This window comes from Trachypithecus francoisi, unplaced genomic scaffold (genome assembly GCF_009764315.1).
Source record: "Trachypithecus francoisi isolate TF-2019V2 unplaced genomic scaffold, Tfra_2.0 Lachesis_group2, whole genome shotgun sequence".
NCBI classification, from domain to species: Eukaryota; Metazoa; Chordata; class Mammalia; order Primates; family Cercopithecidae; genus Trachypithecus; species Trachypithecus francoisi.
Window position 1 is genome coordinate 9,102,749 of NW_022681465.1, and position 14,769 is coordinate 9,117,517.

Here is a 14,769-nt window from a genome sequence, read left to right on the forward strand (position 1 = left end):
AAACTAAAAAAAAAAAAAAAAAAACTGAGTGAACTTGTGTTCATTTATCAATTCAGGAAATATTCATTGAGAACTTGCTAAGTACTAGGTATGATAATAGGTGACAAACTTTTTCTTAAAGGGAGAGTCACATAGTTTATATTTTAGGCTTGGTAGGCCAGACAGTCTCTGTTGCTACTGGTCAAGTTAGCTGAATAGCAGCCACAGACGTTATGTTACAAAAAAATAAAATGCAATATGTCTGGATTCCAAATAAAACTTTATTAACTATTCTTATAGGCCAACAACGTGCAAATGAATGTCTATGTTCCAATAATACCTTAACTATGATCAACACACCTTAGTTTTTAACTCCTGAAAAATTTTAATAAAAATAATCTTTAAAATCCACTTCTATGACACTAAGAACATATGATAAAGATAGGCAAAAAAAAAAAAAAAATGAGCTCAGAATCATGATTTTTGAGAGCTGTGGGGGAGACAAGTTTCTCCTTGCCCAATAAATATAAAACATAATTTAAAAAATTAATCAATGTGAATATCTCGTTGGAATAGTTATTATAAATTATTAATTAATATATCATGCTTTAAATTATACAGAAGAATTCCAACAGAGGGTGGTTATATTATAGTGTTATGACCCATTAGAGAGGGTATTACAAATTGCCTCAATTTATTTTTAAATTTAATTTCATATTAATAATAGGAAGTAATTTAAACTCAAGAATCCCAGCAGCTTCTTTAGAACTGGCCAGTAAAGATTCATAAGTGTGTGTGTGTGTGTGTGTGTGTATGCAAACTATGAATCTTTACTGTTTAGATTTCTTCATATGTGGAGACATATATATTCAACATATATATGAAGAAATCTAGGCTGGGCACGGTGGCTCACGCCTGTAATCCCAGCACTTTGGGAGGCCGAGGCGGGCGGGTTACGAGGTCAGGAGATCGAGACCATCCTGGCGAACATGGTGAAACCCCTTCTCTACTAAAAATACAAAAAAATTAGCCAGGCGTGGTGGCGGGCGCCTGTAGCCCCAGCTGCTGGGGAGGCTGAGGCAGGAGAATGGCGTGAATCCGGGAGGTGGAGCTTGCAGTGAGCCCAGATTGCGCCACTGCACTCCAGCTTGGGCGACAGAGCGAGACTCCGTCTCAAAAAAAATAAATAAATAAAAGAAGAAATCTAAACCAAAAAATTCCCTAAGCACATCAAAGATCTTATATGTTCAATTAAGTAATCTTAATATCACAGATTAGAAAATGGCTTCTTTAAAACATATGGAAACTGAGGCAATAATCAACTAACACAGGGTTTCTCAACGTTGGCACTGTTAGCATTCAGAGCCAGGTAAATTTCGCTCAACAGGGAGGTCCTGTTCTGTGCATTGTAGAAGGTTTGGTACAACCCTGGTCTCTACCCGCTAGATGCCAGTCAAAGCTTCCCCACCAGTTGTGACAACTAATAATGTTCCCAGATATTGCCAAATATTCCCAGAAGGTAAAATTGTCAGGAATTGAGAACTTCTAGTCTAAAAATTGACTCATGTTGAAACTGAATCCCCCCAACCCAGATATACAGGAAAGAAGTTAATATCCACTTTAACTTTTGAGAGAATTCTCTCCCAATATTGATCATGTAGTCAGAGAGATTTAACAGTTTTCAATTTAGAAACCATAGAGAGGCAGGTGGCAAATTGGAACACAGATTTCATTTTTTCTGCTTATCCCAGCAGTTGTGAGTGAGAAACAGGCAGTGAATTTCTTTCTGTTAGTAACAAAACAATATAAAAATGGATTTGGAGCTATTTCCCAAAAGAATTTTAGGAAGACAGTGAGGTTAAATGAGCTGCAGCCCCTTTGTGTTTTTGAAACTCTGTTCAGCGAGCATCTACCTCCAGCCATCTGCGGTGGGATCCCAGATGGGCAAATGCTGTGAATTAGTCTTGAGGCCAGCTGCAGTTTTATATTTTTCAAAAAGCTTTGTTCTTATAAAATAATCTTCGTGATTAAGGCGAGAAGAAAACTGATACTGAAGATGTGAATCTATGATTATGACATGAGGTAGAAGAAACAAATGATGGTCCACCATTGCTAGGCCTGAAAATGATTGGTTTTCAATATGAGATGGCTAACCTTCAGCACGCAGCGAGTTGAAAAAAAAAAAAAAAACATAGTCTCTGATTAAAAAGGTACCTTATAAGTGAAAATAAATTAATATTTGATTCTCTAGTCATCGATGATAAACAGTTTTACTTCCTTAAATTAAAAGCAAATCTTGGTCTTTAAATGTTAAGAGACATCTTCTCTTAGTATGTGAAGGCACACCTGTCTGAAAATCATAAGAAATATTCCAAATATAGCCATTTTACTTCATGGTACATTTATATGTAAATATGCATATGGTCATGCCAAGAGATTTACCTTATACAGATAACATTCTCTCAGGGTAACAGAGTACTTGTATCCCAATTCCTGCTCAAATCTTCATGTCTTTAGCAACTCTACCAGTGATGTTTCTAATTTGTCAAAAAGACAAGATTTTTTTTTTGTCAAAAGGGAAGAGACTTCTGATTTGAAGTATGTTGACTCCATGTCCAAAATATTACTTGCACCAGATTTATCAGGCAACCTGACTTGGAAGTGAGTTTTCTCCTTCAGAAGCCACCCCACAAAAGCCTATTTTTCTCATCACTGAATTTCAGTATGGTTCTACAGAGCTGAGCCGCCATGTGTGACAGTGCTTTGATAGATATCATAAGGTTGGGGAATGGTGGGAGGGGACTGGAGAGGGTGCACTAAGGCGGTATCCCCGTGCTCCTACTGCAGCCAGGAAGTGTGCTGGCTGCTGGACGGAAAGTCCCACCCTTGATTTCAGGGCAGTTGGCAGGGACAATGCAGTGGGGTCTCCAGAATCCTATAAATGTCACTAAGTAGAAAAAAAAAAAGAATCATTATTCAACATCTGCTTTCTCATCATTGTTGCTAAACCAATGTTAAGGCAGGAGAAAAAATTTGGGAGATAGGAAAATTGAAAAACAGTATTGAGAAGACAAGTGGTTGCTATGTAAGGAATGAATATATCAGTCAGGAATTGCCTGTCTCATCCACAACTTGTCCCCTGGGGTGACAGTATGCACACGAGTGTCTTAGGATGTCTCTTCCAAAAGCATTTCTTATTACTCTAGATTCTGGGTTAACGTTACTTTACTTTTCTTTTCTTGAATTTAGGGACAAAAATATCATGTTTACCTACCACTCCATTAGTGTTAAGTTTAAAAAGGTTAGGGAAGAGTGAACATATTAAATACCAAGGGATGGAAATTTGTAAGCCATCTGTTTTGACTCTACCACCTTCCAGGTAACTAATCTAATAATCTCATCTAATTCTGAACAAATAAAAAGAAAGAAAACACTTCTTACAATACAGGAATGAATTTCAACACGAGGCAATAAGTACTAGTCAGAAATAAAGGTTATAAGGCTGTGAAATGCCTCAGAGAGTCACCAGCCAAGCAGACACAGAATGGGTTACAAAGAGGTGATGTCTCCAGTGAAACTCAAGGATGGGCAGTCTTTTTCTCCAAGAAAAAGAAGATAAATAGGGTGAAGGTGTTTGAGACAGGACAGCAAGAGCAAATGCTTCAAGTTGGAAAATAGCCTACAGTTTGGAAAACGATACGCAGCATGACATGACCAGACAAGGTAGAAACTGCCCCCAGGTGATCAGGAGAGACATAGGTAATGCAAACTGCCACCTGGAGGTGAACCTCTGTCCTGCACAGGGACAGGACCCAAGGATGCCCTGTCTAGTGTTAAATAAAGTCTACTGGTGAAGCACATTCATTTCTCATTGTCTCCAGTTTTCTTGAAATTGGTTGTCCTCCTTGATCTGTTTCATCATTTTTCTACATTTAAACAACAATTTTTAACTTTGGAGAGAGAAAAGGGGAAAAATATTAACCTGAGATATACAAATCAACCCCCACGATTTGTGGTAGAAAACAATCTTTCTACGTAATGATTGAAGGCACACAAGTCAAATGTTCTGTCACTTATTATCTAAAACAACGCTTTCCAGTGGGGCACACCAGCCACCCAGAACACTTCAACTCTGGCTGGTCCAAATGCAAATGTGATGGAAATATAAAACATACACTGGAGTTTGAAGACTGAGTTCCAGGAAAAAAAAAAAAATGCAACAGATCATTAATTTCTTATAATGATTCTATGCTGAAATTAAAATGTTTTGGATATATTGAGGTAGTAAAATATACTGTTAGTAGTCATTTCCCTTGCTTCTTTGTACTTTTTTCAGTGTGCCTAGCAGATCACCTTAAATTGCCTATTTGGCTCACATGGTGCTTCTATCAGACAGCACTGTTATCACACCCTTTGTCTACCAATGTGCTTATTCCTTTCTGTTACCCTTGGGAACTGTTATGTAAATTAAAATAAAATATTCATAGAAACCACCAAGACCTCTTTGCTGGAGACATGTGATATATTAAAAAAAAAAAAAAGTGTGTCATGAAGAATTGCCAGCCTTCTCTCTCCAGGCTAAGTAAACAGTAGACTACAGAACTCCGTACACAGCCACAGAATATGAAAAAGCAGAACAGCCCTGCTTTGCACCAACAGTACAGCAGTCTGACCTCTATCATTAGAGCTGCATGTTCAAAACCACAGTTCAAACAGTTACTGTCTTCTTGCTTGGTGCTATGTCAGTGGACTAAGCTCTCACCAGGTGGTGGTACTGATGGGCATCTTATACTTCAGTAATAGCTCATTAATCCCATAATAGTTGCAACCTGATTTCCACCGAAGGCAGCCAAGACCAAGGGAGGCAATGATGAGAAAAGTACAATTAGTTTCCTTGACCGCACAAAAATATATACACATGAGTTAATGGAAATACATCTCCTCACTTTTTTGCATCTATTTATTTGGATATCATGTTAGTAAAACTTGCAAAAATATCACAATAGACTTTCATAAGTCCTTTACCTAGATTCCCCTGTTAATACTGTATCATATTTGCTTTATTATTTTTGCCTCTGTACACATGTATAGCTTCTGTGCATGTGTGTGTATAACAATTTTAAAAGCTATTTTGATATAAGTTGCACAAATGATACCCATTACCCCTATATATTTTAGCATGTTATTCCAGAAAACAATGACATTCTCCTACATTAGTTATCAAAATCAACAAATTAATATTAATACATTTCTACTATCTTATCCAGACATTTGAATTTATCCAGTTGTCCCAATCATGTTCTTTATAGTAAGAAAAAATATATCTGCTCCAAGATTCAATTAGAGTCAAGTATTGCATTTGAACCCCACGTCTATTTGTTCAGCTTTGTGATGGAGTAGCTCTTTATTATTCTTTTTTCATACTTTTCATGACTTTGTGATATCTGAAGGGTAGAGGCCAGTTTTTTTTGTAGAATGTCCCTCAGTGTATCTGATGGTTCCTCATAAGGTTAGTAGTCATAATGTTTGGCTGAAAAATCAAGGACATCTTGTTGTGTCCTCCATGCATCAAATCACTGAACTCTGTCCCATTCCTGGTGAAGTTCCCCTTGACCTTTGAGTATTTGGTCATGGGCTATTTGCCAGATTTCTTTACTATCAAGTTATAAGTTTTCCTGTTGTAATTAATAAGTATCATATAGGTAAGTACTTTAAGACTACTATTAATAAACATCCTGGCTGCCATCAAACTCTGACCCATAAATTAAGCATCCATTGATCACTTTTGCCTAAATAAATTTTTAGTATAATGGTTGCCAAATCATGACCTCCTAATCAAATTATTCTTTCAATATTTATTAGTTGGCATTTGTTTAGTCATTCATTAATGTTTTATGTTAGTATCTACTCATGGATTCTTATGTTTTTCAATGTGTTATAATCTACTATTGGCATTATCTATTTTGACAATCAAACTGTCCCAGATTTCTTCAGTGAGCTCTCTTCAAGCTGACTCCTAGTTTCTTGTGACACACCCTCATCATTCTTTAAATATTTTCCTTAATTTCTGAAACAACAAGCTCTTCCAGTCTTATCTGAGTTCTCCCTGCCCAACTCTAGATTAAGTCACTTCTCAAGAAATCCTTCATCTGTTTTCATGGAGAATTAAGTTTAGAAACAAAGTAACCTGTATGAAGTGTGTTCACTGCTACTAAGACAATACTCTAAACCCTCTCAGCTGACAGAGCTAGTAAATTTGGAAATAAATGAATGTGTATATGTAAATATATGCTTGTGCACACACAGACCTACATAAGCTCACTTTTTAACACATGTGATATGCCAGAGAGTATACCATGAGAATCAAAATGAATATAATATGTAGTTTCTATTTACTAAAAGATACAGATTTTAGAAACTGTTATCTAAAACAATCTTTAAAATGCCATTTTGATTAAATTATTGATCGCTCTTTTTTTTAACTGGCAAACAAAAATTGTATATATTGATAGTGTACAACATGTCACTTTGATATATGTACACGCTGTGGAATGGCTACATCAAGCTAACTAACATGCAGGTATCTCACATACCTTTATTTATTTATTTATTTAGGTTGTGAGGACACTTGAAATCTACTCTCTTAGCAATTTTCAAGCATATAGTACATTGTCAGTAGCTATAGTCACCATGTCATACAATGGATCTTTTTAACTTATTCCTTTGTCTAATTGGAATTTTTTGTCCTGTGGCCAACATCTCCCTAACACCTTCCCTGACCTTCCGGGCCTCTGGAAACCACCAGTCCACTCTCTGCTCTTAAGAGTTTGTCTTCTTTAGATTTCACACATAAGTGAGCTCTTGCAGTATTTGTCTTTCTGTGCCTGGCTTATTTCACCGAAAATAATGTCTTCAAATTGCTGATCATTCTGATTCCTTAATAATAAATTCATAATTTTACCACTCAATTAGCTCAATGAAAGACTCCGGATATATACTAAATTGCAGTAGAAAGACAATTTATTGTCAATTGTGATTAAACTATTATAATGAAGATTATTATTTATTATTATCACTTTAAAAAATCAAAAACAATAAAAATTACTGATAAATTGCTATGTTTTATCTCTTTTGAATGTCTTACTTATTTTTTACCATGCTAATATGGAGTTGGTAGTGATTTGTGGCCATTTCACAGATGAGGAACCAATAATTCCTAGAAAGTTATGGAATTAGATCACAAATAAGGTCGATGTGTCTTCAAAGCCCTTGCTTTTTAATCAATATTAGCTTTGATCGTGGGATTGGCTGATTTTAACACCCTGCTAAAGTAAAAGATCTAATACTAAAACCTAGCTCTGAAGTTCCCTGAGTGCTCACAAACAGCAGCATTAAAGAGAGAATAAAATAATATAAAATCCTCTCCAATCACTTCTTAGAGCTCTAGTACATGAGAGTGAGACTAAAATGGGTTGAAGAACTTTTTCCAAACTCTACACAGCCCAAAGATTCTGGCATGGTCCACAGGGAGTTCCAGAATCTTGGTGAAGAAGATATTTGTGTCTTAACTCTCTTATTTTCTAGGAGACACTTTTTAAAGACTAGAGGGAAAAGTGGGCTTTTGTGACTCTGATCTGCTACTAAAATAAATACTTCATTTAAGCACATGATCTCAGTTGCATTGTCCAAACCGCAACAACAGAAGTAGGTAAATTTCATTTTGATCTATTTCCCTTTATTCTTTGTTACAGTTAGCTTTTAACCCAAGTATTCATATTTATGTTAATATAAATTATAAAGAGGAAACAAAGCTGTTTTACAAGAAATTGATGCCCGAATACATCAAACTAAATAATCGATGATTGCTCTGGGGAAACGAATGCATCCAGGCTTTGAGGTAATGTTCCTTGAATGGCCTCTCATCTAAGGAAGGATAAATCAGGATCATATCCATGGAACAAAGAGGGCCACCTGGCAGGAGGAAAAGGCTAATTGGGAATTAAGGGAGGTGATGACTCATAACAAGTAGGGCAGCCTTAGTCCTGAGGCCTGATCCACTGAGAAAATGAGCCACTGCTCAGCCTGGATTAACATCTTTATATACATCTGTCTTCATCCCTTCAAACAGTGAGTTAATTGGGATGGAAAATGAAAGTTTGAGAAAAATAAATTGCACCTACCTGGATAAGAGACAGATCCTCAAGTTGTAACCTGAAGAGGTAGTTTCTACAAAATATAAAAAGAGAGCAGTTTTATTTTTAATCGATCCCAGAAAGTTAAGAGTTTATAAAAATTTCAAGAACAAAGAAAATAAAATAATAATTTTGACTTCAAAAGCATCTTCTTTCTAAGAATATGGTTAGCACTACTTTCCTTGGATCTTAGAGTATAAAGAGGAATTCAAGATGTCAACAAATACACATTTGAGATTGGTGAGAAAGCTAACGAATAAGTGGGGTGTGTTTGTACATAATTACGTTAAGTGTAAGTCATTAACTGGCTCTCTTGATCTATATGGAATAAATAAAAGGACATGGGCATTCCATTCTGAAACCGAGTTTCACTTAAGCAAGATGATGTAAAAATATTCCTCATAGGTCTTCCTTTTTAATCATCACCTAAATTCACCATGTTTTATAATTAAGATTTTGAATTCAAGCAGTGCTCTGAGGTTCACAGTACTCTACCTTGTAGGATGGATTCAGTATGTAATAAAAGTTTAGAATTATGAACTTGGGTGCAGTATGGTAGCTCACACCTGTAATCCCAGCACTTTGGGAGGCTTAGGCGGGAGGATGTTTTGATCCTGGGAGGCGGAGGTTGCCAGGCTCCTGGGAACCATGGCAAAACCTGTCTCTACAGAAAGTACAAAAATTATACAGGTATAGTGGCATATGCCTATAGTCCCTGCTACTCAGGAGGCTGAGGCAGGAGGATGCCTTGATCCTGGGAGGTGGAGGTTGCAGTAAGCTGTGATCACCCCACTGCACTCCGGCCCGGGTGACAAGGTGAGACCCTGTCTCAAAAATAAATAAATAAATAAATAAATACATAGTATATATATATACACACACATAAATATAATTTTCAGTTTATGGAATTTGGTTTAAAAAAAAAGAAAAGAAATATAAACTTGGTGGTCTGCCCAAAGGAAACTGATGACATCAAGGGCTTCAAAGAGTCAGTTTCACTGCCCAAGCCTAAAATAGGAAATCAGAGAAAAGAAAACTATCAATGTCAACAAAGAAGGGGAAGAACAGTGAAATATGAGTGAAATATGCAGTGGAGATTAGTAGAGCACAGGGAAAAAAGATACAGATTAGTTATACCGGGCTTTGGACTCTAGTGTTGCAGGTTTTAGAAATAACTCATTAACCTCCCTCAGTATTCTTTGTTTCAGCCTCTAACTGAAATCCTGGCATCACGTAAATGGGAAAATGGGGCAGGGATGTCCACCAACAGCACCCCAAAGAGGAAGGGAGGAGACAGCCAGCCCAGTACAAATAATAATGGCAAGAAGATGCTGACACATAATGGTAAGCAAACTCTAAGATGCAAATGAGCATGAGGTGGGATCTCCAAGAAGCCAAGGATGTTGTTATAATGGGCTGGTCAAAGGTCACTTCTATGGAACAAAGAGAAATTTTACAACACCAATAAGACATAAATGTTGAGTATTTTCACTATCGTGGGGAGGGGGATAAATATATAAGCTGGACATATGTCCCAGTAGAAGTGACAATTGATAGCCAAAGCGGCCCAAGGGCATAGCCTCGAGATGACCAAGAAACATCCCTATGGTTATGGACAGAGTTAGGGAGGACGAAGCCCCCATGCAAGCTGGCACTCAGAAGCACATGTACACACACAGCTGCGGGATGAAAGAGGACCAGGCTCACATTCAGTGATCTCATGAATCCAGGCACTGCCTCCCGAGCATTCAGGTTTCGCACAATTTGCCCCTCACATGGGCGTACCACCTCTCTAAACTGAGTGACAACGGCCTCCCCTAAACCACAGCAATAGTCTCCTTACCACACTCTTTCTACCTTTCCAGTCTCACCTCTGATATACCCCAAGAGAAGCTCCCAGAAGCACTGCTTGGCACACGCCACCTCCATCACAAAGCCATTTCAGGAAAAGTTCCCCTGTCCTTTATTATAATGCTGCAGCCCTCTATGCAGAACCAGGTAAAGGATACCTCTGAGGGGAGGGAATATTACAGGAAAGTCTTTTGATTTAGTCGGTGCCATGAGAAGTCTAGGACTCCAACAGAAACGTCATCTGCAGGCCAGGCACATTGCCGTGTAATCCCAGCACTGTGGGAGGTCAAGGTGGGCTAATCACTTGAGCCCTGGAGTTCTAGACAGGCCTACGCAACATAGGGAGACCCTATCTCTACAAAAAAGAAAAAACACAAAAATAAGTCAGGCGTTGTGATGCACGCTTGTAGTCCTGGCTACTCAGGAGGCTAAAGTGGGAGGATCGATGGAGCCTGGGAGGTCAAGGCTCCAGTGAGCCACGATCCTGCCACTGCACTCCAGCCTGGGCGACAGAGAGAGATCTTATCTCAACAACAACAAAAAGTTGTTTTCAGAGGAACAAATGTGAACTTGGTGCACACACAGAAGAGTATGTTGAAGCAGCCAAGGTAGCTGGCACTGGAGAGTGACTCGCATTTCAACATCAGCCAAGCTTTCACCCAATGTGACCTAGAAACCAGCACACCTCCTCTAAGGGAAGTGAGAAATCTACACACACACACAGATAAGGCTTTCAGAAGTGGGGCTTAGCAGTGTGATATCGTTTGGCTGTGTCCCCACCCAAATCTCATCTGGAATTTTAATCCCCATAATCCCCATGTGTCCAGGGAGGAGCCTAGTAGGAGGTGATTGGCTCATGGGGGCGGGTTGCTTCATGTTGTTCTCATGATACTGAGTGACTCTCATGAGATCTGATGGTTTTATAAGCATCTGGCATTTCCCCTGGTTGCATTTCTCTCTCCTGCCACCACGTGAGAAGGCCCAAGCTTGCTTCCCCTTCACCTTCCACCATGATTACAAGTTTCCTGAGGCCTCCCCAGCCATGTATAACTGTGAATCAATTAAACTTATTTTATTTATAAATTACCCAGTCTCCGGTGTTTCTTTATAGTAGCATGAGAACAGACTAGTACACAGTGGCACCAGGGAAATCACTGGCCATTGCCCACCCATCGCCTCTATGGGCAGCTCAGCTCCCCACTCTCCCATATTTCTCACTGTCTGGTTTCAAGAGGCTGCCCCTCTGCTATGGGAGGCAGTATTACCTAGCGATTAAGAATATTCATGCAAAAGCTGGAGTTCTGCCTCTATACAATCTCAGGAAGAAAGTATTTCTCTCTAGGCCTTAGTCTTTTCATCTGTAAAATGGAGCTAATAATCAAACCCATCCCCTAGCATTGTTGTGAGGTTTAAATCTAAGAAAAACACTTAGAATGAAGTCTGACCTACTGTAAGCATCAATTAATGGTGCCAACTTCTATGTTTATTTTGTCATTGGTCCTGGAATCCAGTTGTCCTACCCCTTTTCAACCCACTGGCAATTTTAAGAAAGACTTCTTCAGTAAATATTTCCAATAAAAGAAACTCATTCATTGAGTAAACGAATTACCTAAGAGCTTTGGTGATATCTCATGGTTCCTTCTTTCTTGCATACTCACACACATACGTGTGCACATTTATGTTCACACTATGGTATCTGTCTCCAGAAACTTTCTTGAAAAGAAGCTCTCATACACAAAGAAGAGCTGGAAATGCTGTCAGGCCCTTTGAGAAAAGATGACAGCAGAGTCTGCAGTGCTCTGTAGAGCTCTGTGCAGATCAAGCGAACAGCTCTCTGTCTACTTGGGGAGGGGAGTGGAGGAGACACAGAGATGGCCGTATGCAACACCTGCTTCCAGTTTTCAGGTGTTTTCCACAGAAGCAGATAATGGCTTATAATAAAAAATAGGCCGCATTCTCAGTCCACATCTCCATAAGCAAAGATAACTCTTCTGATCATTATTTTTCTGCTTCTCAACTTCCAGTGGGTTGTAAGGTACCCCTCCTCTCCAGAAACATTGCTAGTGGAGTTCAACCATCTACCTCTTCTCCTTCCAAATACCTGAGCACTATGGTGCCCTTCTAATTATCTCACAAGCAATCACAAATCAATGTGGCAGAGGTGTTCAATAGGTGAAAGGAAGGGGCAGAGAGGATGGAGGGGCACGCTTACTATGAAATTCCATCACCACCACCATCACCATCACCACATCCGATACCCCAGGAAGGAAAGCACCAGAGGATTTGAACTTTTCTTTTGTAGTATTTTCTGGGTTGCAAGATAAAAATTGGTGATTATTTTACCCCATTCTCATATTTTTAATCTAATAATATAGAGTCTAAGAAATCGAGAACTAATTTGTCACTAAAGAGTATATACCCCTCGATTTATAGATGAGGAAACTTCTATACATTAAGAGGTGCGGTGAGATTTGTCCAATAGTGTAAGGCTTCAGAGAAAGTCCTGGGATTAGAAACAAGCCCCCGTCTTAATGTCCCTTGTCCCATTATGCCTCATGGCCTCACCTATTAGTCATTCAATGTCCCCTTCCTAATTTCACCTGCACCAAACATGCATACCCACAGAAACAAACACAGCAACAGCTCTTATACTACAAGTATTTCATATCTTCACTGGTCATTTACAGGACCATTTACAAACCATTTTAAGAAAATTCAAGTCTTAGTTCTGCTAATAACAAATTTGATCCTAGGCCATCCATTTTCACCTCTGGGACTGTGATCTGGCTGTGATGTATGTCTCCCCATGAGGAGAACAGTTTGAGCCTACGAGTCTGGCTGTTTAAATGGCACCTCTTTTCTCTCTTTTTATACGGGCCTGAATAACTCCCTGTCCGTACCTAATTCTAACAAGAGCCCTATTTCTTAACTTATGAAATGAAAGAGATAAACTACACAATTATCTCAATGTATTTAAATAATACAAATTCCCAAAAGACTGTGACCATGTTTAGATATACACAATGCCAGCCGGGCACGGTGGTTCACGCCTGTAATCCCAGCACTTTGGGAGGCTGAGGTGGGCAGATCACGAGGTCAGGAGATCGAGACCATCCTGGCTAACACGGTGAAATCCTGTCTCTACTAAAAATACAAAAAACTAGCCGGGCGTGGTGGTGGGCGCCTGTAGTCCCAGCTACTCGGGAGGCTGAGGCAGGAGAATGGTGTGAACCCGGGAGGCGGAGCTTGCAGTGAGCCGAGATCGCGCCACTGCACTCCAGCCTGGGCGACAGAGCGAGACTCCGTCTCAAAGAAAAAAAAAAAAAAATATATATATATATATATATACACACACACACACCACACACACACACACACACACACACACACATACACAATGCCTAAGTTCTATGAATAAATGGCCATCTAACAAAAACCTTTTTATTATGGCAAATTTAAATCATTTCCTGAGAAGTGTTTTGCATGTGTTATTTTTCACAACTGAGTAACTTATTTCAAAATAATCTTAAAAGAAACCTCAACATATAAAATAGATACAATAATTCTTTAATAGTATAAATTTATGTAATCAGTACTTATGTATTTGTTAATAATAAAATCAGCTGATGAAGCTTTCTTAAAAATTGTAAAACTCCACTTATCAGAACTATTTATCATCTTACACAGATCAACATCTATTTAGTGTGTATATTCATGCCAGTTGATTGGTTATATTTTTGTTGCTTTTTATTTGTTTGATTTTTAAGGCACAGAGTTGGTAGGTGCTTTTAATTTTTTTTTTTCCCCCGAGATGGAGTCTCGCTTCTTTGCCCAGGCTGGAGTGCAATGGTGTAATCTCAGGTCACTGCGACCTCTGCCTCCCAGGTTCAAGCAATTCTCCTGCCTCAGCCTCCCCAGTAGCTGGGATTATAGGGATGTGCCATCATGCCTGACTAATTTTTGTATTTCTAGTAGAGACAGGGTTTCACCATGTTGGCCAGGCTGGTCTTGAACTCCTGACCTCAAGTGATCCTCCCATCTTGGCCTCCCAGAGTGCTGGGATTACAGGTGTGAGCCACCGCGCCTGTCCTAAATATTAGTTTAATAAATGACTATGGTCCATGTAAAACCTAAGTAGTCAAATGCCTCGCTACACAAACAATTTAGTATTTACCTTATCTTATTACAATTTTCAGCTATTTTAAACAATATTTTAAAAGATGAACCATAAGTAAAACAGCTGTAGAATTCCCTAATCACATCCCAAGAACCTAAGAATCTGACAAAACACTGTGGATTCTGCTATTCTCAAATCTCTTTCCTCGAACTATTTGGCCCCACGTACAACTCCAAATGCATTTTTGCCGTAGGAAAAATTCCAAGCCAGCTGGCAACATGAGGGACTTGAAATCTCTCAAGACAGCTTGATCCATCACAGTTTAGGTCAATGACCTACAAAGTTAAAGGTTACAAAAAGAAAGAAAACCTTCTAAAGGGGATAAAAAATTGATATTCCCTGGTGTTGGGCCACTCACAAACTAAAGTAAGATCTATAAAACCCTGCAAGTGGCTGTCCTCCAGGGTATTACAGAAGAGGCAACCACTTTATCTTGCAATTGTGCGAGCACAGAGGAGGGAAAACAATATGTGTGAGGTTCACGAGAAAGGCCACCAGCCTTTCCAACATGAAGAAGTAATGCTTCTGGCCCCTGGCCAACTGTAAATGCTAACCAAATGTTGCACGTAA

General features: G+C 38.9%; 1 protein-coding gene across 2 annotated transcripts in view; it reads right to left on the reverse strand.

Annotated features, from left to right (window-relative positions):
- The window catches only part of SEMA5A (semaphorin 5A), a 519,394-nt gene that overhangs the window by 279,175 nt on the left and 225,450 nt on the right, over positions 1-14,769 (reverse strand). For both annotated transcript variants that reach the window (XM_033178781.1, XM_033178782.1), the window contains exon 5: positions 8,160-8,205. In XM_033178781.1, coding sequence (XP_033034672.1) covers positions 8,160-8,205 — 46 coding nt within the window. The remainder of the gene's footprint in view (positions 1-8,159; positions 8,206-14,769) is intronic.